Source organism: Myotis lucifugus, unplaced genomic scaffold (assembly GCF_000147115.1).
Source record: "Myotis lucifugus unplaced genomic scaffold, Myoluc2.0 scaffold_26, whole genome shotgun sequence".
NCBI classification, from domain to species: domain Eukaryota; kingdom Metazoa; phylum Chordata; class Mammalia; order Chiroptera; family Vespertilionidae; genus Myotis; species Myotis lucifugus.
The window spans coordinates 2,314,969-2,338,437 of NW_005871074.1; the positions used below are offsets into that span (position 1 = coordinate 2,314,969).

Below are 23,469 nucleotides of genomic sequence, written 5' to 3' on the forward strand. Positions count from 1 at the left end.
GGAAATGAATCCAAATTCTAAGCAAAGCTACAAGCAGAACTTCCCTTTTTATGAAGAGCCAGCCCTCTGTGCGCTTGCTGGCGGCGACCTTGAAAACTACACAGTTCTATCAATTAAAAAATGCACCTGGCATGGCATTGGGTGCATCTAGTCTCTGGCCTACAAGGTCAGACAGCTAAGTTTATCTCCCCCATTATTCAAGCAGGCTAGAAAGCAAAGTTACTTTTTTTCAGAATTAGATAGAGGCCGTCCAAAGAATAGCAGAGAATTCCAAACAGTAGTTTTACAGAATAGGGGTTTTCCTTCACAATTAGTCTTGTACTGACTTGCTTGGTGTGCACAACAGGAAATATTTCGCTTTCGGAGAACAAGAAAACTGGTTTACTTGCGTTACGCTTATTAATTTGTGCAGCTATTCAGTGCCTGGTAAGTTAATGTTCAAGGAAAAATATTTTTATTAAAACGTTCTATTATTTTATGTTAACGATTACTCATTTATTTCAGTCCTTTGTATTCAGCATGTCTCTATTGAAATAAACCTACGTTTCTATGAAAATTGAAGCTTTTGTTTTTTTGTGGCCCACATAAACTTAAACCTTGTTTATTTGGCCCGTGTTAGCCTTTGAGTTTGACATGCTTGCTTTACTGAGATGGAGATCAAAGGACCAACTGGTTGAAGAGAGGGCTAGACATAAATCCGTTCTGGACTTTCCAGGTTTGATAAGACTTTGAGGCAGTAGGCAATTGAATAATCAGGCGTGAAGTGCAGTAAAGGATTAACCTGAGAAAGCCAGCAGGTAAAGGTACTTAATTTATAGGATTGATGACCTCATCGAGGAAGAGGTAAACGCACTGAACAAGAAAGGGGCCCAAGGGTCTAGCAGGAAGAATCTTACAGAATGGAGACTGGAAAGAAGACTGAAAATGAATGGCGGGGTATAATGAGGTCATAATGATGATTGTTGGATTGGATTAAATGACCGTTTTAAATCTGAGTCTATCGATCCCTAGATTGAGTTGAAATCAGCGGGTGACCATACACCTCCTCCCAGAACAAGCCGACTCACCCAGGCAGCAGAGGAGGGGCGAGCCCCACTCTGGCCCCGCCCCAGCCCCCGCCCCGCCCCGCCCCCGCGGGCAGGCCCCGCCCCGCCCCGCCCCGCCCCCTTCCAATCCTGCCAGGCTATCCAATCGCTTGTCGAGATCATCGCTTTTCTCAGGCGCTTGTGTCGATCTGGGTTCCAATTGGAGAGGGGGCCAAACCATGGCGGAGAAGACTCAAAAGAGGTGGGTCTGCTGTTTGAGAAGAACCTGCTCTCCGCTCTCTGCAGAGATGGAACCTGTTCTGATCGCCAGTGCTGGGGACTGAGATGGAGTCTTATCCCCGGCACTCGGCCCGGATGGTTCCTAAAGCCCAGGCCTCGCTTCCGCGGACGGAGGAGGCGACCGAATAGGGATCGGGAGGCCTGGGAAGAGATGCGGAAGCGGGGCCGGGAAGGGTCGGTTCTTCCATCCCTGGCCCACCTCGCCGTCCCTCCTCCACGCGCCTGCGCGAAGGGGTCGGGGCGTGGGGCGTGGGTGAGGCAGGCGGGGGCCGTGAGGGGAGCGGGGTCGCCTCTTCCTTTCCGCTGCGCTTGGGGCCGCCGATCACCGACGGCTCGGAGCTGCCTTCTCGGGTGTGTGTTCGCAGACGCCCCCCTTAGCGCTGGCCGCACCCCGGCCCTGCCTGCCCGTCGTGGGCGGTGTGTTGGTGTAAACCGGTCCACGGTCACTCGTCCGAAAGGGGCCGCGCCTGGACTCGAGCTGAGCCCTGCTGCCCCCGTGGACCAGCTCCTTTGGAAACGCGGGGGGCAGGCATTGTGGCTTCTCCAGCAGTCGCGTTGCTAGGAGCTGCTGGTGGAGGAAGGCAGCAGCTTGGGTGCGACCAATGCTTAACTGTGTCCAAAAGCAGCCTCTGCTGACTCTTCTTGGAAAAGAAAGCCGACAGACTTAAAACGTAGCTTGTTCTTCTACTTAAGCAGGTAACTAACTTTTTTTCATGAGCTACAGAGGAACAGAGCTATGACTGTTACGTGCCGTCTACAGTAGTGTACGGTGGAGGTGCAGGTACTTCTTGTTGACTTATTTTAATAGATCGTGGCTAAGCCTCCTCCCAGCTGCCTGCTGCTCCTCTGCCCCGCCACGCAGGGGCAGTGTGTCCACCCGGAGACCTTTGGACCATGTTTTAGTTGATTTAAGGGTGAATTTAATTACTTCCTGCCGCACAGAGAAGTATGCTGATTGTGACACAAACTCCACCTGGGGCGCTGAGGCATGAAACTGAAGACAGAGGGGACTTGTGAATTGCTCCTGTCTTCACTTGTCCGGGACAAATCCAGTGTTAGATGATGCTCTTGTCATAAGAAATCATAGAGGGAGGCTGAGGGAATGGGAAGTAAGCTCTAAAACAAGAGGCATAAAGCCTAATTTATTTGACCAAGGCCTAATCAAATACATAGTTTAGCACACAAACCCACTCTAAATGAAAGGCATTAGAGAATTACCATTTACAACTGGTGATACATTCAAGGATCACGTCTCTCAAAGGAAAAATACCCAACACGACAGGTTCTTTCCAGAAAACTTTCAACAGGAAAGAGGTGATTGGTGCCAGGATAATGATGCCTCCCCCCCCCCGTGAACTTTGCTTCAAGAAATGTCTCGTCTCTGGGTTTCAGTTTCCTCATCTGCAAAATGGGAGATTATTTTCTGAGTTAGGTTACTGAAGTTTTTCTTTCTTCCCTTACTCAGTGGAAAGACTCTGTATTTTCTGTGATTTCAGCAGAGTCAAAGTGGCACATAGTAACCCAGATAGATCGTTTTTCAAATTTCATTAACTTGAGCCTTGTACAAAGTCAGTGTATGTCCAAATGATGGAAATACATGTAGCTGTGTCTTATCTCACAAACACTTTTTGAAGTTAGACCCAGGGATTATTTGTTTTTTTGTTTGATATATAGACTTTTTTGCTTAGAGCTTTAAAAATATTTTGTGGTAGAAAGTTTTTTAAAAAAATATATTTTTATTGATTTCAGAGAGGAAGGGAGAGGGATAGAAAGATAGAAGCATCAATGATGAGAATCATCCATCAGCTGCCTCCTGCACTCCCCCTACTGGGGATGAGCCTCCATCCCAGGCATGTGCCCTTGGCTGGAATCGAACCTAGGACCCCCCAGTCCGCAGGCGGAGGCTCTATCCACTGAGCCAAACCGGCCAGGGCTGGCAGAAAGTTTTGTTCACTGAAATTTGTAGAAGAAAAATTTGTGTATGTCTTAATTTACTTTATCATCAGTAGGGAAGTTGATGTGATTTAAAATATTTTTGGTGTTACTTTGCACTTATATTGCAATATTTGGGGGGACTCTGAAATATGAATGATGGAGAGACATGTTAAAGAGTTTGTACCCTGCATGCTTATACATTAATATTTATAGAACTTATAAAATAATATTGAAATGAGTGATTCATTGCAATCTATATTTCTGGTCCTTGCTGGTGGTAAAATATTTGCTGAAATGAGAAAAGAACTTTTTGAAAAATTTATAAATCAAGGCAGTGACATTTTGGTCAAGAAAGCTTCAATGGTTTCACATACAGGTTTTAATAATTTTTTAATATGCAAAATTCATGGCTTAGAAGATAATTTAATAGCTTTTGTTGGTCGTATGAAGCTAGAACAAGGCAAGGCTGTCTGGTCTCCTAACTCCTTCTTAATATTGTACTGGAAGTCCTAGCCAGAGCAGTAAGAAATAATATGCATACAAATTGAAGAAAAAGAAATAATATGCATACAAATTGGAAAAAGAACTAAAACTGTCCCTATGCACCAAACACAAAAGTTTTTACATGGAAAATTCCAGAGAACCTACCAGAAAAGCGACTTGAATTGAGTGGGTTTAGCAAGGTCACAGGATACAAGGTCAATATACAAAATTACTGTATTTTTATAATGTACTAGCAATGAACAACTAGAAATCAAAATTTTGAAAAATCCAGATAGAATTCTAAAGTCAAAATACTAGTATCTAAAATGGTATTATTTCACAGAAGCTGAGAGTAGATTTAATACCATGAATAATAGCATTGCCACTAAGAAAAATACTTTGCATAATGTGAACAAGTTACTTAATGACTGTCAATTTAATGGGAAAGTCATTTGGTGCAGTTTATATCAGCACAAGACTCGGCTAGGGCAGCATTTAGTTAGATTCAGCTGTGTCAAACAAAAGATCAGGGCAGAATATCAATATTTGTTTTAAACAGTTTGAACTATAAGTTATATCATTCGATAAGCAGTTTTATATGCAGTTAGAAAATAAATAGGAACATTTATGCATTACACTGATTTTTATATTAATATTACCTTGCTGGTTAAATAATTTGAATATACATTCTTTTTCCCCCTTTTTTACAAAAATAGTGGCATAGCATATAAACTGTCCATTTTCTGGCTTTGCTTTTCTTTTTAACTTTTATTTTATTATTATTATTTTTTTAATCCTCAAGGATATTTTTTCCACTGATTTCCAGAGAGAGAAGAGGAAGGGAGGGAGGGAAGGAGAGAGGGAGGGAGGGGGAGAGAGAGAGAGAGAGAGACAGACAGACAGACAGACAGACATTGGCATGAGAGAGACACATTGATTGGTTGCCTCCCGCATGCACCCCTACTGGGGCTGGGAAACCTGCAACCAAGGTATGTGCTTTTGACTGGGAATCAAACCCAAGACCATTTGGTCTGCTGGCTGATACTCTAACTACTGAGCAACCAGCCAGGGCTGGCTTTGCATTTTTTACTTCATTTAGTCTGGAGATAATTTTAAATCTTTACATAAAGAATTATTCTTTTTAATGATTGTATATTAGTCCATAGTATACTATAATTTATTAACCAGCCCCCTACTAATAGATATCTATGTTTTCAGATTTTTGGTGCTGGTGTTGAAAGAAAAGGATCCAAAATCTCTTTTTCTCTCAAGCATTGTAATTAATAATAAGGGCTCATATATGATTTTAGCCTAATGTATAGTATGCCAGCTGGAAAGTTGATAATATATTAAACCTTACCCTCTTACAATTTACTTTGCATTTATCTATCAATTTTTTTCTTAGCCTTTTTTTCATCACAGTGTCAGGATGGCTTCTGTAACAATATTTGTAAATCTTACCCATGCTAAATGTTACCTTTTTTCTTTCTTCAGTGTGAAGATTGCTCCTGGAGCAGTTGTGTGTGTAGAAAGTGAAATCAGGGGTGATGTAACTATAGGTAAGAAAATAGTTTCCTAGTGTTGTTTCTCAAGAAGTGATGTGATTTAATTTCAGTGTTTTACAGTAATTTGGTAGTTTATTTTCTTGTTTCGCTGATGTCCTACTTTTGACAAAACAATGTATTTTCTCCCATAAGTGTTTTATGTTTCTAAGAGAATGTAATGTGATGGAGTCTCTATTTAAACTTCTATCTGAGAAACTAATGAAGCAATTTAAGTTATTCAGTTTACATCTATTGTGTGCTAGCATAGGGATACAGCAATGAATATTGCAGAAAAATTTACTGCCGGTTTGGAGCTTACATTCTACTGGGTGATTATTAACAGTGTGAACCATGAAGTGTGACAGACAGGTGAGCATCCTTGCACTTGACTTGTTGGGTTAACTTGGACATATTACTTAACCTCAGTAGCCTTCATTTTCCGCATGTGTGTCTCAGAAGGGGTTCAGCTGCATGTAGGGGTGGCTTAAACATGCAAAGGTTTGCCTTCACCGGGTGGCTCAGTTAGTTGAAGTGTTGTCTCATATACCAAAAACGTTGCGGTTCAACTCCCAGTGAGGGCATATACCTAGGTTTCTCGGGGTGCTTATGGGAGGCAACCAGTCGATGTCTCTCACATCAATGTTTCTCTCTCTCTAAAAATTAATAAAAACATACCCTCGGTGAGGATTAAAACAAAAACATCGAGAGGTAGGTAGGCAATTCAGGGCTGATCAGTTGTTTGTCCAGGAGTCCCAGTCTTGCAGGCCAGGATGTGATGACTTAAAGTATCAAGTGTGACGTTAAGAAAGGGGAGGAGTGGAGACAAAAGAGTGTACCTCTCAGCTGAGTCAGCTCCCTTTAAAATGTCATTCTGAAAGGTCACCCTTCTTTGTGGTCTAATGCCTTGGACTTAGTCCTATGGACACATGTAGCTGCAGGGAAGGCTGGGGAATATAGTCTTAACTCATCCTTTTGCTTCCCTTAATAAAACAGGATTCTGTTACAAGGAAAAGGGAAGAATGGATATCCAGTGGCAACTAGCAGTTACTGTCACATGCAGAATAGGAGTTCCTACCTCCTAGGCTTTTGAAGGATTAAATAAGAGAATATTTGGGCAAATGATTACGTGGAGCCTAACACATAGTGAGCACTCAATGAAAGTTAGCTAACATATCAAACTGATAAATCTTATCAGTGTAGCCTTGCTAGAGGTCAATTCCAACATTTAAAACAAATGAACAGTTCAACCTGTGACGACTTGTACGCACATGACTAAGTTCCCCCAGGTTCTTTTACATGTTTTTACTGGATATGGTCCCCAGAGTAGAGGTAACGTGAATTAAGTACATTTTTAGAAAGAAAATGTGCCTTTTTCCCTTATAGTAACAGTATCTTTCTTTAATAGGAAAAAAACATAAATTTTAGTAAGATTAATCTTTCAATCAATTTAGGCATCATGTCATTTAAAACTAGTAAAGATTGTGCCAGTTTTAAGGAACATCATTAGGAATTTGCCAGGTTGGATTTATCTTAAATTGACCGAATTTCAAAGTTTAGAAGGTGACCCTGTTTATTTTCAGGGCTATGTTAACTCTTTGTTAACTCTTCAACCACCTGCAAACTCTGTATGAGGAAAAATTATGAGGCCATATGTTTATGAAAACACTCTTCTGCATTATTTCTATTCTGGTATTTTTATGGTTTCATCATGATTTGAGGAATCAGAGAAGGATAGAGAGTAAGAAACATCGATGAGAGAGAAACATCAAATAGCCGCCTCCTGCACACTCCCTACTGGGTATGTGCCTGCAACCGAGGTACATGCCCTTGGCCGGAATTGAACCTGGGACCCTTGAGTCCGCAGGCTGATGCTCTATCCACTGAGCCAAACCGGTTAAGGCTTCTGCATTATTTCTATTCTGGTATTTTTATGGTTTCATCATGATTTGAGGAATAACATCTAATATTAGCTCACTATAACTAGGAGGACAGTAACACTAAAATAATGTAGTTATTTGTATAAACTTTTCCTTTCATTCTACTTGTCCATTTTAAAGAATAAGTATACAAAAAATTTTTAAAGAATAAGTATACAATATCTACTATTGTCTATAGATATCTCTACAGGCATACATGCACAGACAAGTATACCTATATATATTGGTGTGTGTATTTCATATCTGAAATAACTCCTATTTTTTGCAGAAGCTTCTCTAGAATAGCAGTAGAGGCTTTATCCCATGAAAAGGAAAGGTCGACACTGGACCACTGTGTAGGATTGGGGCATGAGGGTCTCAGGAGTCAGCACTCCCTCTGCTGTTTCTCCCTCTCTCTTTTACTGCTTTGTGCTCCTCCCCTTTCTTTATCCCTATTATCCTCCTACTTCCCCCAAAAGGTTGAAATTATGTAAGTCAATACAGTGATTAAATCTTTCCAGACAATATTTGACCACTAGCTGATAGGGTACAGCTCTGATGGTTAAAATATAAAATGACAATTCAACACAGATTTTCAGTGATGGATTATAACATAAGAAGTAATAATTTTTAAAAAAATGGATCTAAGTTAATATTTGTTGTGTTTATTTTTGACCCACTTTTTTTTAAAAAAGAAAATTTGCTCAAATACTTTATAGAAATATATCTACTTTAAAAACTAAGGAAAAGATTCAGAAGTGATATAGTTACCCATTGTCCTATCTTCCACAATTCTGGTCTCATTTTCATTATACGTGTTTCTTACCTTTAATTGTACATATAAATATGGAAATTTTCCAGAATTGATATTTAGATAGTCATTTCTATCATTGTTATATTTGGTATAAAATATCTTCATCCTAAAAAATAAATAAATAAATAAAATATCTTCATCCTTTGGCTACTATTTTTTAAATAATTTTTAAAATTGATTTTAGAGCGAGAAAAAAAGGGGAGAGGAAAAGAGAAAGAAAGAGAGAGAAACATTGATTTGTTGTTCTATTTATTTATGCATTCATTGGTTGCTTTTTTAAAAATTTGTTTTTAATCCTCACCCAAGGATATGTTTTTTTACTTGATTTTTAGAGAGAGAGGAAGGAAGAGAAAGAGAGAAACATCGATTGGTTGCCTCCCATATGTGCCCGATCCAGGTTCAAACCCACAGCTTGGATATGTGCCCTGACCTGGATTCAAACCTCAACCTTTTGGTGTATAGGATGCTCCAACCAACCAAGCCTCCTGGTCAGGGTCATTGGTTGCTTCTTGTATGTGCCCTGACCAGGAGATCACACCCACAACCTTGACGTATCAGGACGATGCTCTAACTGAGGTAGCTGGCCAGGGCATCCTTTGGCTACTATTAATTCATCTTTCTGATATAACACATCAGATTAGAAAGCTCCTGGGCAATCTATATATATAAAAGCCTAAGCGACCATCCGACCATTCGACTGTCCAACCGGTAGTTATGACGCACAATGACCACCAGGGGACAGATGCTCCAACTGTTAGCTATGATGCACACTAACCACCAGGGGGCAGACGCTCAATGCAGGAGCTGCCGAGCTGCGGTGACTTGGCAGCTGCAGTTCTCGGGTGACACACCTGGAACCAGAGAGGAGGGAGCCTGATTCCAGGGTGCATCACCTGAGAACTGCCCTCTCACAAGCCGGGACCCCTCGGGGGATGTTGGAGAGCCGGTTTCTGCCGATTCTTACAGGCCACGCCAAGGGACCCCACCGGTGCATGAATCCGCCCACCTGGCTTCTGCTATAATTATAGAGTTAAAGCAAAGCACAGAGTAGAGATAAGCTATCTAATTAAAACTCGCTTTCCCTGCCATGTTTTATTTTTCACTTTATGGCTTTTATTGTTTTTGTTTTGTTAGAAGAATTTGCCAGAAGAATTAGTTTGTCTTTTTTCTGTTGTGCTGTGGGTATGGAGATTTGAGCACTTAATACAGCTGCTTTCTGGGTTAAGTGGCAATAAACTTAAGTGTAGTTTAACTAATAGATTTTCAGGATGTATATACACTGAGTGGCCAGATTATTATGACCACCTGATGTTAGTAGGCAAATTAGCTATAATTTCGTGCTGAAGTTGCTAGAGGGCCAGATCATTATAAACGTCTGAATAGCACAACATACCTAAGTATCGTTGCTGATCAAGTTCATCCTATCATGTTGATGGCGTATCCCAATGGAGATGGCTTCTTCCAACAAGACAATGCGCCATGCCACGGTGCTTGTATTGTGCAGGAGTGGTTTCAAGAACATAAGGGAGACTTTACCTTGCTTAGGTGGCCCCCACAATCACCAGATCTCAATCCAATTGAGCATTTGTGGGACGAAGTTAAAAGAGCCATCAGGCAGCTGGTTCCACAACCATCAAATCTCACAGAACTGGACAGTGCTTTTCATCAGGCATGGTGTCAGATTCCTCGCATCACCTTTCAACATCTCGTGGAGTCAATGCCAAAAAGAATCGCCGCAGTATTGAAGGCAAAAGGTGGCCCAACGAAATACTGATGGGGTGGTCATAATAATCTGGCCACTCAGTGTATAACTTTTTATCCCCTTGTTGGTTATACTCTTACTATATTATACCATTCTGAAATATTTTTTGGGAAAAAAATTGTTTTCCTTTGCTGTGTTTCAGTGTAGTAGGACCCAATCTTCTATTTCCCTAGAAAATCAGGTATTTGGTTAAACAAAGAAACTAGTCCGAAGCTTTGAAGTGTTTTCCTTAACCAGAAACCCCATGACTTGAGATTGTTCTGGAGCTGCTTCATTAGAGGCTGCTAAGAACAGGCCTTGGGAAAAATAACAGCTCTCTCGTTAATTGTAATTTGGGTAAGTAAGGTTTCATAACACCAAGCCTGTTTTTAATTAGGCTGCTTTGATTTATGGGCCGTGCATTATTTCTTGTAGATTTTATTTTGAATGATGAAAATATTTCAGAAAAGTACCACTAAGCACAGTCCTGTAGTCCCATAATAGGGTGAAAGGCCGTCTCCTGGGTCAGGACCGGGCTTGGTTGGGACATAATCGTGTGAAGGCAGAACTTGGCACAGTGGGAAAGCTCTGTGATGGAAGCACTTTGTCCCACTTTATTCTGTCTTTCTCTTCATTATAGTTTTTAATTTAGATCAAAAGCTTCCCTTTTATTGTGGAAATCTTTTTCCATAAGGCAGAACAGTGGCTTTGACTTGAGAAATTCATGGACTACAAAGCAGTTCTTACAGGTACTTCAGCTTACAGGTCAAAGGAATCGTTTTAATTTCCAAAAGAAAGCTTGTGGCTTTTTCAGCTATTTATTGACATATGAAAACGAACTCAAAGATTGCTTTCTGTGGCAAGGATAGAGAGGAAAAATGTCCTTAACCATATGAGGAGAATGGAAATTTGATGCAAGGAATGTCTTCCTGGCTATGCTGCATCAAGCCCAGCCAACCATTTAGAAAAATATTTCATCGGCCAGTAGGGCAGCTCCAACTCTAGACACGTTTATCCAAACAAGGAGATAAGCCAAATAGGGTTTCACCACATGTGGTAAGAAAATAGACAAACTACTCTGCCAGAAAGAGCCCAGGAAGGTTCACAACAGTTTAAAAAAAACCCAAAACTTTCCATGGTGACAGATTTTTATTTTTAAAGCATTTTAACCTCAAGACCCTTAAACTTGGTTTGAATTCAGACCCATTCTAGGTAAAAGTGCTTCTTGTATTCAGAAAAGCATGGAGCGAACTGTGTCCACAGTTCAGCACGCTGTCGCTGTCCGGGTGCCAGCCTCCAGCACAAAACCACGCGGGGACAAAGTTGCATTGGACGCATCACTCACCCGAGTCAGAGCGTTCCTTTAAGAAGCTCACCACTCCAACATGACGTCACTGGTCCGAATGTACTGCAGTAATTGATACCATATTTGCTATCAGTTTATCAGCTGGAATAGAAACACCCACGAGCCCGGTGAGAAGGAAACACAGTCTTATGTACTGGACAACAGTAAATCCATGCTTGGGTTTGCAGTCCTTCTCTCCAGCTGGCCCTCCACAGTCAATGCAAGAGCTCTGCTCTCTGGGCATGCCACACAGGGCAGACACGGACTGGCTCGACAGTTCTGAGCACAGCCGTTGCAGAACTGGTAACACAAGGGTGGTGACTGACACCTGGAGTGTTCACTGGTGCATGCCTATTTTGGGGGTGGGGGGTAGGGGAGAGACAGGGCCTGTGCTCCATGCAAATTATGTTGTACATGGGCAAATTTGGACTTTCTTTCAAAACAGGAGAGACCATTTAAGTTTTCTTCCCAAATACGATAAGTGCATGCAGCCAGTAAAAAATTAAAGAATTTCACCAATCTGATATTTTAGCAGTCACATTTACGGAAGTTCATGTATTCTAACCTTCCTAATCTCTGCCCACAAAAGACCTAAAAGAGGCTTAGGGGAACTATTCAGTTTATTGTGGCCCACGACATTTGCTGTTACTTCACAACTCAAAGTTGGTAGTTTGACCTTTTATGTTATTTCAGTCCTGAAGCACCAGGACTTGTAGTTTGTCAGTGCTGCCGCCAGGTGGAGGTAGTGTCTCGAGCACAGATCTCACCCAAGTTTTTGATAAAGCTCTACTCCCAGGGCAAGGCCCTCAGATTTAAAACCAGCTCTCCAGTTATTTACTAACTTATTAAGAATGATTAAACATCGTAATAAGAAAACACCTGGCTAAAATAGTTCAGGCATTATTTTTAAATATCGTGTAAGAAGAAGACATGAGATGGGGTTAGTTTAATTTTTAAAAATTTGTGTTTCTCTGTCTTGTTTTTTGTATAATTAGCATGTTTTATATAATCTTTGAAAGGGGAAAAAGCAAATTCTAAAGAAACACAGGTCCCAGTGGTACCTGTGTCTTGTTAGTCCATTTTTGGGAATCTTCTTGCAAGCCTGCTTGTTGTCAGAAGCTACCACTTGAGGACCAGCTGAATATCCAGTGCTTCCGGCTACTTATCTCAGAGTGGCAAAGGATCTGCTTTTTATCACAGTCCTGATGATCTCTTCGTCCTGTCTACCGTTTTTAATACCAGTGTAAAGATACCTGTATAACTTTTTTTACTATCTTAAAATAAGGGGCAGAAATTTCTCTCCTGGTTAAAAGGAGGTATTGCCCTGATGACCCGGGTAAGGGAGTAGAACAGACCCTTTGCTTCTGTGTCCCTGACCAGGAGTTATTTTGCTGACTATGATGAAGCGATTTGCTAGCTCTCAGTGTCAGATAGGGTGAACCTCTGTTTTTTAAGAACTATGGACCAGACCCCATGATCTCCCTTTCAAACCGCATTTCCTGTCATTCACACTTCAACCCCATGATGTGGTTGTAGATCTCCTCTTTTTGTAGATGGGAAAACAGGCTTTTGGGAGATGAAGCTCATAGCCTTTAAGTGATAGAGGCTAGAGTCCAGACTTCCTAGACAAGGGGTGGGGTGCTGGCTGGGGCTTTAATTACAAAGGAAACTCAAAATAGGTTGTGTTTACCATATTACCTTTACCAGAGAGCATTTTGAAGTAAAATGTAAATCTAGGATTGTGCAAACTACAGGTTTAAATGGGTTCAGACAGCTGGACTATCTCGTTTCAAAGAGACCCAGTGTTTGTTTCAACATTGTTTAGCACTTCTCCGCCCAGAGTGATAACATCTACATGCCCATTATGAAGGAATTGGTTAAACAAATTATGGCATATTAATATGATGTGAAATACTATTCAGCCATTAAAATAATATTTACTTGGGTGTACTTACATGGGAAATGACCATGACTTATTAAGTGAAAAAAGCAAATTATAGAATAAGTACTATTCCTTGTTGTTGTTTTTAAGTATGTGCTAGTAATCCGTATTTTTTCTCCTTCCAGTTGAATTTACTTTTTTTTTAAATATATTTTTATTGATTTTTTACAGAGAGGAAGGAAGAGGGACAGAGAGTTAGAAACATCGATGAGAGAGAAACATCGATCAGCTGCCTCCTACTGGGGATGTGCCCGCAGCCAAGGCACATGCCCTTGGCTGGAATCGAACCTGGGACCTTTCAGTCCGCAGGCCGATGCTCTATCCACTGAGCCAAACCAGTCAGGGCTTGAATTTACTTTTTACCTGTCTAACAAGATATGGTTTATATACCATAGTACTTAAGTCTGGAATATACCTCAGACTTTTAAGAATAGTTACCTCTAGGGAATGGGATTAGCATGAGAGGATCTTTGCACTCTTTGCTTTGTTTGAATTCTTTTGTAATGAGCATGTATTCCTTTAATAAATTGGGTGTATTTTCTTTTAATCCTCACTCAAGAATATGTTTTTTTGTTGTTGATTTTAGAGAGAGAGAAAGTGAGAGAAACATCAATCAAATACCTCCCATACTTGCCCCAACTGAGGATCAAACCCATAACCAGATTGTGTGTATTTTTTAACAACAACAAAAAAAAAGGCTCAGATGTTCACAATCATGGTCAAGTTGAGAAGCTTCCCAGGGATCTGAGAGACGCCATCTTCTATCCTGAAATCTATCCTGAATACGGAAATTTACTTAAGCAGCTGAAGAGTTGGGGAGCCAGGGGTTGATACTGTTGTAATTAGCTAGTTATTAACAACAGGAACGTAGCAAAGGGAAGGCCAGACGTTATAGGAACGTTCCCTGCAAACCACTGGGACTGGGCAAAGGAGAGATAGATACATGCCCAGTAAAGTTGGGGTGACAAGGAATGTGCTGTGTCAGTCACACCTGGGAACAGAGATCATTGACCAGAATGCGCGTGGCCACAGCAAGGGTATGAAGAGTTGGGATACTTAATTTCCTGAAAAAGGAGTTCACTCTCTACTGCTCTTGGCTCTCTTGGGACTCGTGTTACTCTGTGCTGGTGGGGCTCTTTTGCTCCCGCTTTCCTGCCTTCGCCCACATGACCCACAGCCATGTGGACCCCACACACAATGGACTAAGGGACTATAACTAGCCTGATGTTGAACTGGACCCAGCTCCACCAAGGAAAGAAAACTCTGGACACTGGCTGTGGTTTATTACTATTTTTTAACCCTTACCCAAGGATACTTTTCCATTAATTTTTAGGGAGAGTGAAAGGGAGGAAGGGAGGGCGGAAGAGAGAAAGAGGGAGAGAGAGAAACATTGATGTGAGAGAGACACATCGATTGGTTGCCTCCCACAGGGCTAGGGATAGAACCTGCAGCCCAGGTACATGCATACCCTTGACCAGGAATTGACCCTATGACCCTTTGGTGCCCAGGCTGACACTCTAACCACTGAATCATACTGGCCAGAGCTGGCTGTGGTTTTAGTGGCCAGAGCTGGCTGTGGTTTTAGTTCTACTAAATCCTTAGCGGCACATCTCCCAGGACTGGGAAAAGGAACTTTGGAAACCCACAGGTGTAATTCCATGGAAATAAAGCTTTCTACGGTATCTCATCCTCCTGTGGGGGCCTCCAGATATGATTATTCCAGTGGAACCCCAAGAACCCCACTCCCACTAGCAACAGGGGAGACAGGCCACACTTTCCTCCCATAACGGGGTGACAGAATAGCAAAGCCACTCTCATGTTACATCTTACCAGACTGTGTCTCCTTCGACTGTGCATCCTCTTATAGCTCCCCCAACCCCTTTATCAACCTCCAGCTCCTCGTTGTTAGGGAAAAAGTAAGCTGCGCTGAGGTTCCTTCCAAGGCTTCGGGCACCTTCGTCATTCTAGGACACTTGGGAGGGAGTGCGTGAAGTGCTCCCAGTTTTCAAGATGACAAGTTCAAAGGGCAAAAATAAAATGTCCTTTTGTTTCTCCATAACATACAGCACTGAATCTTGCCTGTCACAAGCAGATAGTGATTATTGAATAAATTAGCAATTTATACAATTGAATTTCATGGCCAATGTCTCTCTCCCCACTTTCTGTCAATACTCTGCCTCTCTCTTTTACTCTCAGAACCCGTTACTTCCTGTCTGCTGGTTTACCAATAAAAATAGCTTTGGAATTGGGGATGGGTAGAGCGGGTGTTGGAGGGAGAGGCTAAAATGAGGTAGTTTGCTCATCAGTGGTTTCATTATCATTAGCATGTGGGGACTGTGGGTAGATGAGAGCCGGGAGAGGGCGTGTGTTGGCATTCCAGAGCCGGTGCTTGGGCGGTGCCGTGCGGCCCCCAGCTGGTGGGGAAGTGGATGTGTGAGAGCCCTTTCCTGCCGTTCGAGATGGGAGTCACTGCCTCAGGTCTCCGGGCATCAGAGTACAGGGCTCCAGTAATCACATTTGGCTCCTTGCACTGTGTCCCTCCAACCTTTTACTGGTTAAAAATCACGTCCTAGACCAGACAACAGAAGTTCTGCTTCCTCCCCATGGGTAAACTTGTAATAGGGATAGTGGCCAAGTAACAAAGCTAAGGTTAGTTTCCATATTTTCTGACTCCCACCCCACCCGTATTCCCTCTTCATCATTTAATAGCAAGACTGACCCTGTAGTACACTAGCATAAGAAAGTGTTAGGTGGTTCACCTTTATGAAGGAAAGGAAGGAAGAGAATTAACTTTTATTGCCAACTATGTGTCAGAGTACAAGCATTATCTCATCGAATCCTTACAACAAACTGCAAGACTGGTATTTTCACCACCTCCCTTTCGCCGCTGAGATAACAGGGGCTTCAAAATAGAGGGCGATCCAGGGCTGTCTGGCTCCAACGCCTGGGCTGTCTCCACTCACCTTGGTTTGAGATTTGGCACTAACTACTAATGATAACAGCTGAGGAGATAACATTTGCAAAGTGCCTTGTGTGGTGCCTGGCACATCCTTTAGAGAATGTTCCTCCCAGCAGCCTCCTCCCTTCCCTCCTATGCTGCTTGAGGCATAGGCTCCACTGATCATTTCTTCCCACCATACTTTTAACAGGACCTAGGACAGTGATCCACCCTAAAGCACGAATCATTGCGGAGGCCGGACCCATAGTGATTGGCGAAGGTAACCTAATAGAAGAACAGGCGCTGATCATAAATGCGTGAGTAAGACCCTTACACGTACTCTGAGCGAAGTACCACAGAGCGTGTTTTTATTAACGTCAGCTAACTATAGGAACCTTTTATGACTGACTTCTGGAAAGCCCATTGTTTTAGAACTAGAGAAGCATTAAGGATCATTTTCAACACGAGGGATTAGTAAATGAGGAAAGTAAAGACCAGAGTGAAGAGACTGGTCCGAAGTGAGGTGGCTCCTTGGTGGGTTGGAGCTACTAGACTCTCAATCTGATCATCTTCCCCTTACATATCACTACCTCCTCTCTTCCTTAAGCGAACATTTCCCAAGTACCGCCAGGGTCCAAGTGCTATGCTGACCACCCTGAAGAGAGTCTTTTGGTTGGATTTCTTGGTTCTAGCTGAAATGTTATCGTCATATTCTTTGTAGGGGTTTTATTTATATTTGAAAAAGTTGGGGTCCTAGAGGCAATTTTAAAGATTTAAAAAATAATAAAATATTAGAACATGCACATGATCTTAGTGAGCTAGACTGCAATACCTATGAAAATTTCATAGGCATTTATAAAGCTTTCTAGAAAAATCTTGGCAGGAAATTCAAGCTTATACCTAATATATAGCAATAATGTGTGGAATTTTTAACAAAGACCTTGGGAAAATATTTAACTGATAAAGAGATTGGGGGGGGGGGGTGTCTTAAAGCTTACTTAGGGTTTGGGAGTTTCTTACTATATTAAGCAATTTCTTTTTAAAATATATTTTGGCACCTTTATCATGAGTCAGTTAACAATAGCTATATTCTGCAGTAACTCAGCTGTCAGGGATAAATCTCCATTTTAAAATGACTTCCTCCTCTTAGAGCACAAATTGTGCATGTGTGTGTGCACCCTGACCCAAGACCAAACCCGAAACCTCTAACCAACTGAGCCACCCAGGTGACCAGGGCTTAGACCACAAACATGTTATGTTCCAGTATTTCACCTAACTACCTGACAGCATAAAGTAATTATTTTGTGTTAATAACTGTTTATGAATGAGTATTAAGAATGGAAAATGTTCAACTTAGGCATGATTTTGATTCCAATTCAACAAGCTAAAAGTCATAGCCGGTATCTTTCTTACCTTGTCCTGGAGAAGGCCCTCTGAGCTTTGAGTTTAAAAAATAAAAGGAAGGCTGTCCTCCTATATATACACCTGTGACTTCTTTACATTTCAGTACTTCTTTTTTAACTCCAAATTAAGTATAAGGAATAAATAACTCACTTGGATTAAGAAGTTACTTGTTTTAAGCTTGATTAGGTAAAATTGAGAGAATGAACCCAAATTCTAAAACTGGAGAATTACATATCCCATTACTGACTTGATGATTTGTCTCTTCTTTTTATAGTCACCCTGATAATATCACCCCTGACACTGAAGATGTGGAACCCAAGCCTATGATCATTGGCACCAATAACGTTTTTGAAGTTGGCTGTTGTATCCTTTGTAATAATTTAGGATAAACCATTCCCGGCTGCTTTTTAATTCCTAAGACTTTGTAGAAATTGTCATAGTTTATCTAGCAAATATATTTATTATGTATATATTAATTACATTTTTAGGGCTTCACTATCCAGTTCTTTGAGAAGATACAGTTGCAGTGTATCAGAAAAATGATTCCTCCTTTTCTACTGAATGACCCAGGAGAGTAAAGGAAGAATGCCATTTTCAGATGTGCTTGCACACAGGTGTACACACACAAACACACCTTTAGCTCAGCCTTTTGAAGGCACCATCTGTTCCTGTAACTTGTTGACAGGTAGCAATGACTAAGTGACGGTAGACGCAGAAACAGTAAAACTGGCTTCTGTCCTGATTTAAGAACCACAGTTGTGTCCATTTGACTCCTATATAGTTTTAGGGTGACAGTACATTGTCTGAAGCAAGGAAATGGTGGATGGGGATGAAAATATTTCATTCTTTGTTTTCCCCCCCGAGTGTCAGCATTTCTTTCGCTTGATTTTTTTGTATTCAAAGAGATGGTAAAGATTTTTTATGTTGTCAGCAAAATACTCTTTTATAATGGAAAATACTTGGGAGGGAAAAAAGCTAAATGTTTAACAATAGCAAAATATTTACATAAAACATAAAATGGACTATTGTGACCATTAAGCAGTCACTTAAAATTATGTTTTTAACAATTTTAATGGTATATAATAATGCTCATAAATTTAAAGGGACCAAATAAAGTGAACTGCAAAAGTTTATCCAGCTTGATTTTATAGTTTGTTGCCCAGTTATATAAAGGGAAATATGCATAATTATATAAAGATATAGCAAACTATCAACAGTGTTATCATTAAGTTATTTCGTGATAGGTATTTAACTTTTTAAAAACAATTATGGAAGTATGTTACTCTTAGAATTGGGACATGAGGTGCTCATTTCTTTAAAAAACATAGAAGTCATTTATTTATACTTAGAGATATTTATATTGAAAGATTAAAACGTTACTTTCGGTCACCCCTGAGCAAGGAATTTTGGCCAGGCTGAGCTTGCATGGCCCTTCCCACGCCTGTCCTCCGCCCCAGTGCAGGATGAGGTTATAGTGAATTGGGGGGCGGGGGGGGGCATATTTAATATTTACTTAACTCTGGCTTACAGATTCCCAAGCCATGAAAATGGGAGATAATAATGTTATTGAATCAAAAGGTAAGCTATGTTGGCAGTTTTATTGTGAAAAGTGATTACCTCCTTTCTCTTTGTGGTATCTGGAATGCAACCTAAGTACAGGCAGACCTAGCTTTATTGCGCTTTCCAGATAATGGGTTTTCATTAACATCCAGGCAAGACCCTCCACCAACAAAAAGATTACAGCCTGCTGAAGGCTCAGATGATGGTTAGCAATAAAGTATTTTTTAATTAAGGTGTGCACATTTTTTCTTTAGACATAATGCTGTTGCACACTTAGTAGACTACATTATAGTGTAAACATAACTTTTATATGCAGTAGAAAGGCAGAAATTTTGTGTGACTTATTTTATTGCAATATTTGCTTTCTTGTGGTAGTCTGGAACCAAACCTGCAATATTTTCAAGGTTTGCCTATACAAACTATGGACTAAAATAGCTGTGAGATTAATTCCACTCTTTGCCTTTAAGGAATCCAATCTAGTAATGCATTTAAAAATTCAGCTGTGTATATTTAAATCAGAATTGAACTTTATGGAAAGTTTAAATGAAAGTTTGGAGAAAGATTTCTACTAAATAATGCACTAATGTCAATGATAATTTAGTGGATTAATGTTATTGTAGAATTTTTAAAATTCTATATAATTCTCTAAAATATATAGAGAACTACATAGACTGATGAACAGGGACAGATCCAAAGACAGAGAAACAGCGATCAGACTATCAATCCCCAGAGGGAAAGTAGGGGAGGGAGGGGGTAAGGGGAAGAGATCAACCAAAGGACTTGTATGCATGCATATAAGCCAAACCAATGGTCATGGACAACAGGGGGATGAGAACATGAGTGGAGGGGGGGGGAGGTTGGGGGTTAATGGGGGGATGAGGACACATTTGTAATATCTTAACCAATAAAGAAATTAAAAAAAAAATCAGTTTGTCTAGTCATTTGCTTTATTTTTAAATTTTTTTAAAATATTTTTTTTATTGATTTCAGGGAGAGGGAGGGAAAGAGGGAAACATCAATGATGAGAGAGAATCATTGATTGAGTGCCTCCTGCACGTCCCACACTGGGGACCGAGCCTGAAACCCAGGCATGTGCCCTGACTGGGAATTGAACCGTGACCTCCTGAGCCATTCCAGCCAGGCCATAGCTTTCTATAATTTCAGGTCTACCCTAGCCAATCAGAAACAAATCTAAGCTACGTATCATAAATGGGGCTAGGCAGGGGTTCATGTGAAGCCACCACCACGACTGGGAAGCAGCTCCAAGAACTTGTCCCATGAAGGTCCAGAAAGACCCTGAACAATGAGACTTCTTTAGAATAATGCTTTCTCTTCCTTGGTTCTCACTGACATGAAATAAAATGCTTCTCTTTTTAAATAATGAAATTAGACTTTTGTGACTCTACTTAGTGGTTTTATTTTAATTTGGTTGTCAATTATTATTACCATTCATTGTCATTTTCTATTTATTATATACTTGCTTTGTGTCAAACCTGTGCTCAGCCCTATACATTTACTATCCCATTTATTTCTTACAACAAAATGAAAAAAGTTTCCATTTATTGATAAATTTGATCAGAGAATTTACAGTGACTGACCAAGGTCACACAGTAAATCAGCAGCAGAACTCGGTTTTGAATACTAGTCTGGTACCTGCCTCTGTGTTACGCAAATTCTGAAATGAAGTGTTTTCTTTAATTTTTTTCTTAAGCCAGTTTGCATTTTTATACCTAAATCATCATAGAAAAAAAGAGGGTTCTAATCAGTTGATGTCTTAAATTGTAATTCTTCCTTTGTTTTTCCTGCAGCATATGTAGGCAGAAACGTAATATTGACAAGTGGTTGCATCATTGGGGCTTGTTGCAACCTAAATACATTTGAAGTCATCCCTGAGAATACAGTGATCTATGGTGTAGATTGCCTTCGTCGGGTGCAGACTGAGCGACCTCAGGTACTACAACCTCTTTCTAGAGAGTTCTTTCTAGCTGCTCATTTCCCCAAAATACCACATAATTGTTTTAATGGGACAGCAAGTCCACTATTTTAAAAAGCACATGATTACAACAAAACATCATAGGAACATTCCTAAAACTAGAATTTATCTGCAGTGAAAATATTCACTCTTTAATTAATATAAAAAATATGCACAGTATGACAATGACAAACTGACTATAGGAAAAGAAAATTCAGAGATGTTATTCCTGAATGTATTTTCTTACGTATTTTCACTGAAGATTTATCGTGAAATCTTAAAATGTATTGATTTCTCCTAAAATATCAATCTTCAAGGGTTAGGAGTGACTACTGAATTTACACTGGACAGCCAGCTGAGGTCCATCGATTAGTTTACTAACAGAGATTGAAAATAAATACAGCTTGTGAATATGCAGGTGTGTTTGGATAATTTCCTGGCTTAAGAGAAATTATCCCCTCCTAATAATCAAGAATAACGAAGAGCATGTATTTGGAGTTTGTTAGAGTAGTAGATGCATAAGAAAGGGCATTTGAAACTTCCTTTTGACAGAAGACATTCTGATCTAAATCTGGCGCCTCATTGGCTGGCACACTCAATATACTTTTTTAGTTACCCAACCTCCTTCCACTCCTCCAAAAGAAAATATTTTTCAAGATATTTATCACTTTGCCTCTGATTCTTAGTCATATTTTATCAGAAATTTAAACTCCAGTGTTTTGGGGTTATTCTATTTCTGTAATGTTTGGCTTTTATTATTACTACTAGAGGCCCAATGCACAAAATTTCTGCAAGGGGCTCGGCCCTCGAAGCCCTGGCTGCCTTATGGCCCCAGCTGCCTCGCAACCCTGCAGCCCTGTGGTCCCACATCCCCTGCCCACTGGTCATTCTGGAAGGTCGTTCAGAAGGTTGTTCTGCCGTATGTCTAATTAGCATATTAGCTCTTTATTATATAGGATTATTATTAGAAGCAAGTATTACTTCTGTAGACTAAAAAGGAAATAAGAACCAATCTCGTATTTTTTCACTATCTTTCTACATAACAGCAAAAATGATTAAAGAGGGAGAAATGCAGCTGGAGCTGGGGAAGGGAGATTAGAATTGAGTAAGAATATCTGATATTTAATACACAATGGTGTGCAACACTGTTTTTCAAATTTCAGTAATCATAAAGATCATGTAGAAGTCCTCATTGAAAAATGATTCCCCAGACTCAGTGAATCAGAGTGTCTAGGGCAAGGGCCTAAAAAAAATCATATTTTTCACAAGTACCCCTAGGGAGTTCTACAACAGGGAAGCTTGGGCAAAGCTAGCATATGAAGAGTGAAGATCAGATGAGTATTGCAGATGTGTGTTATGTAGGTCTTGTGGAAAGCTGTGTACTCTGGGTATTTTACTTATGTTGTCTTCTGTAACTGGAATTTTTTAACATTTTAGAGGCCAGCATTGAAAACTGAGTCATACACATATTATATATAAAATATTTTGGCTTTTCTAATTATCAAATTTAATATATGTTCATTGTAAATTTTCTTAAAAAGGGGGTAAGCAGTAATAAGTCAGTGATAATCATCTGTAATTCCATGACCTGGTGATCATCATTTCTATCTGTACTCTTAACTTTGCTTTCTGTTAGTTCTTAATGATCTTTTCATTTCAGCCCCAGACACTACAGCTGGATTTCCTGATGAAAATCTTGCCAAACTATCACCACTTAAAGAAGACTATGAAAGGAAGCTCAACTCCAGTTAAAAACTAAGAACCAGCTGTGACATCAAGATAACATTTTGTCTTTGACGACTGTCCTTTGAAAGGGCCACAGTGTTTATGCCCTCTTAGCAGGTCACAGCATAATACAGGTTGATTTTATTTTATAAAACAAACTTAGAAATGAAAGTGATAGATTTTCATTGTAACTGTCCTCTATAATTTAATTAAAATGTATTATTTTCCTATATCCCTGTTCCTTTTCTGATAATTTACAGATATTGTTTCTTTTGTTATATAAAATGTTAGCTACAAATTTTAGTTACACAAAAGACTACCCGTGATAAGAAAAGACATATTGTTATGTATTTATATTCTGCCACATACTAACTAAATAAAAAATGTTGATGACAGGACTTTTAGTGAGCATATTTTAATCAATTGTTCTGTTTACATTAGCTTTCCCAAAAATAACTCTTTTAATTTCTATTATGTACTGGCTGTATTAAAGCTAATGTGTTTGCCTTTTCCTTTGGTGGATTTGTAGCTTTTTAAAATTTCAGGTGAAATTTTAGCAACTATTTAATTAATTCATTTTGTTTCCAAAAAATATATATTTTTTTCTTTTTAGTAAAACAAAAATGGTCAGGAAAAGATATAGTATTCAATAGAATACAAAGTCAAAAAGAATGATGTCTGATGAAAATGACAAGTGACCATTAATTGCATGGTTTTCTTGGTTTTCTGAGGACAATGAAACCAAAAGAGATTTTGATATATTTATGAAATTATTTTGGCATATTACTAATTATATCATTATAATTCTATTTAATTACAAAATGG

At 39.9% G+C, this 23,469-nt stretch overlaps 1 protein-coding gene across 1 annotated transcript; it reads left to right on the forward strand.

Annotated features, from left to right (window-relative positions):
* The first annotated feature begins 1,176 nt into the window (after positions 1-1,176).
* DCTN6 (dynactin subunit 6) lies at positions 1,177-23,042 on the forward strand. Its single transcript, XM_006086178.3, has 7 exons — positions 1,177-1,287; positions 5,238-5,302; positions 16,195-16,300; positions 17,662-17,750; positions 18,918-18,965; positions 20,756-20,898; positions 22,580-23,042. Exons 1-7 carry the CDS (start codon positions 1,265-1,267, stop codon positions 22,676-22,678), a joined length of 573 nt encoding a protein of 190 aa, XP_006086240.1. The 5' UTR covers positions 1,177-1,264; the 3' UTR covers positions 22,679-23,042.
* The last annotated feature ends 427 nt before the right edge of the window (positions 23,043-23,469 follow it).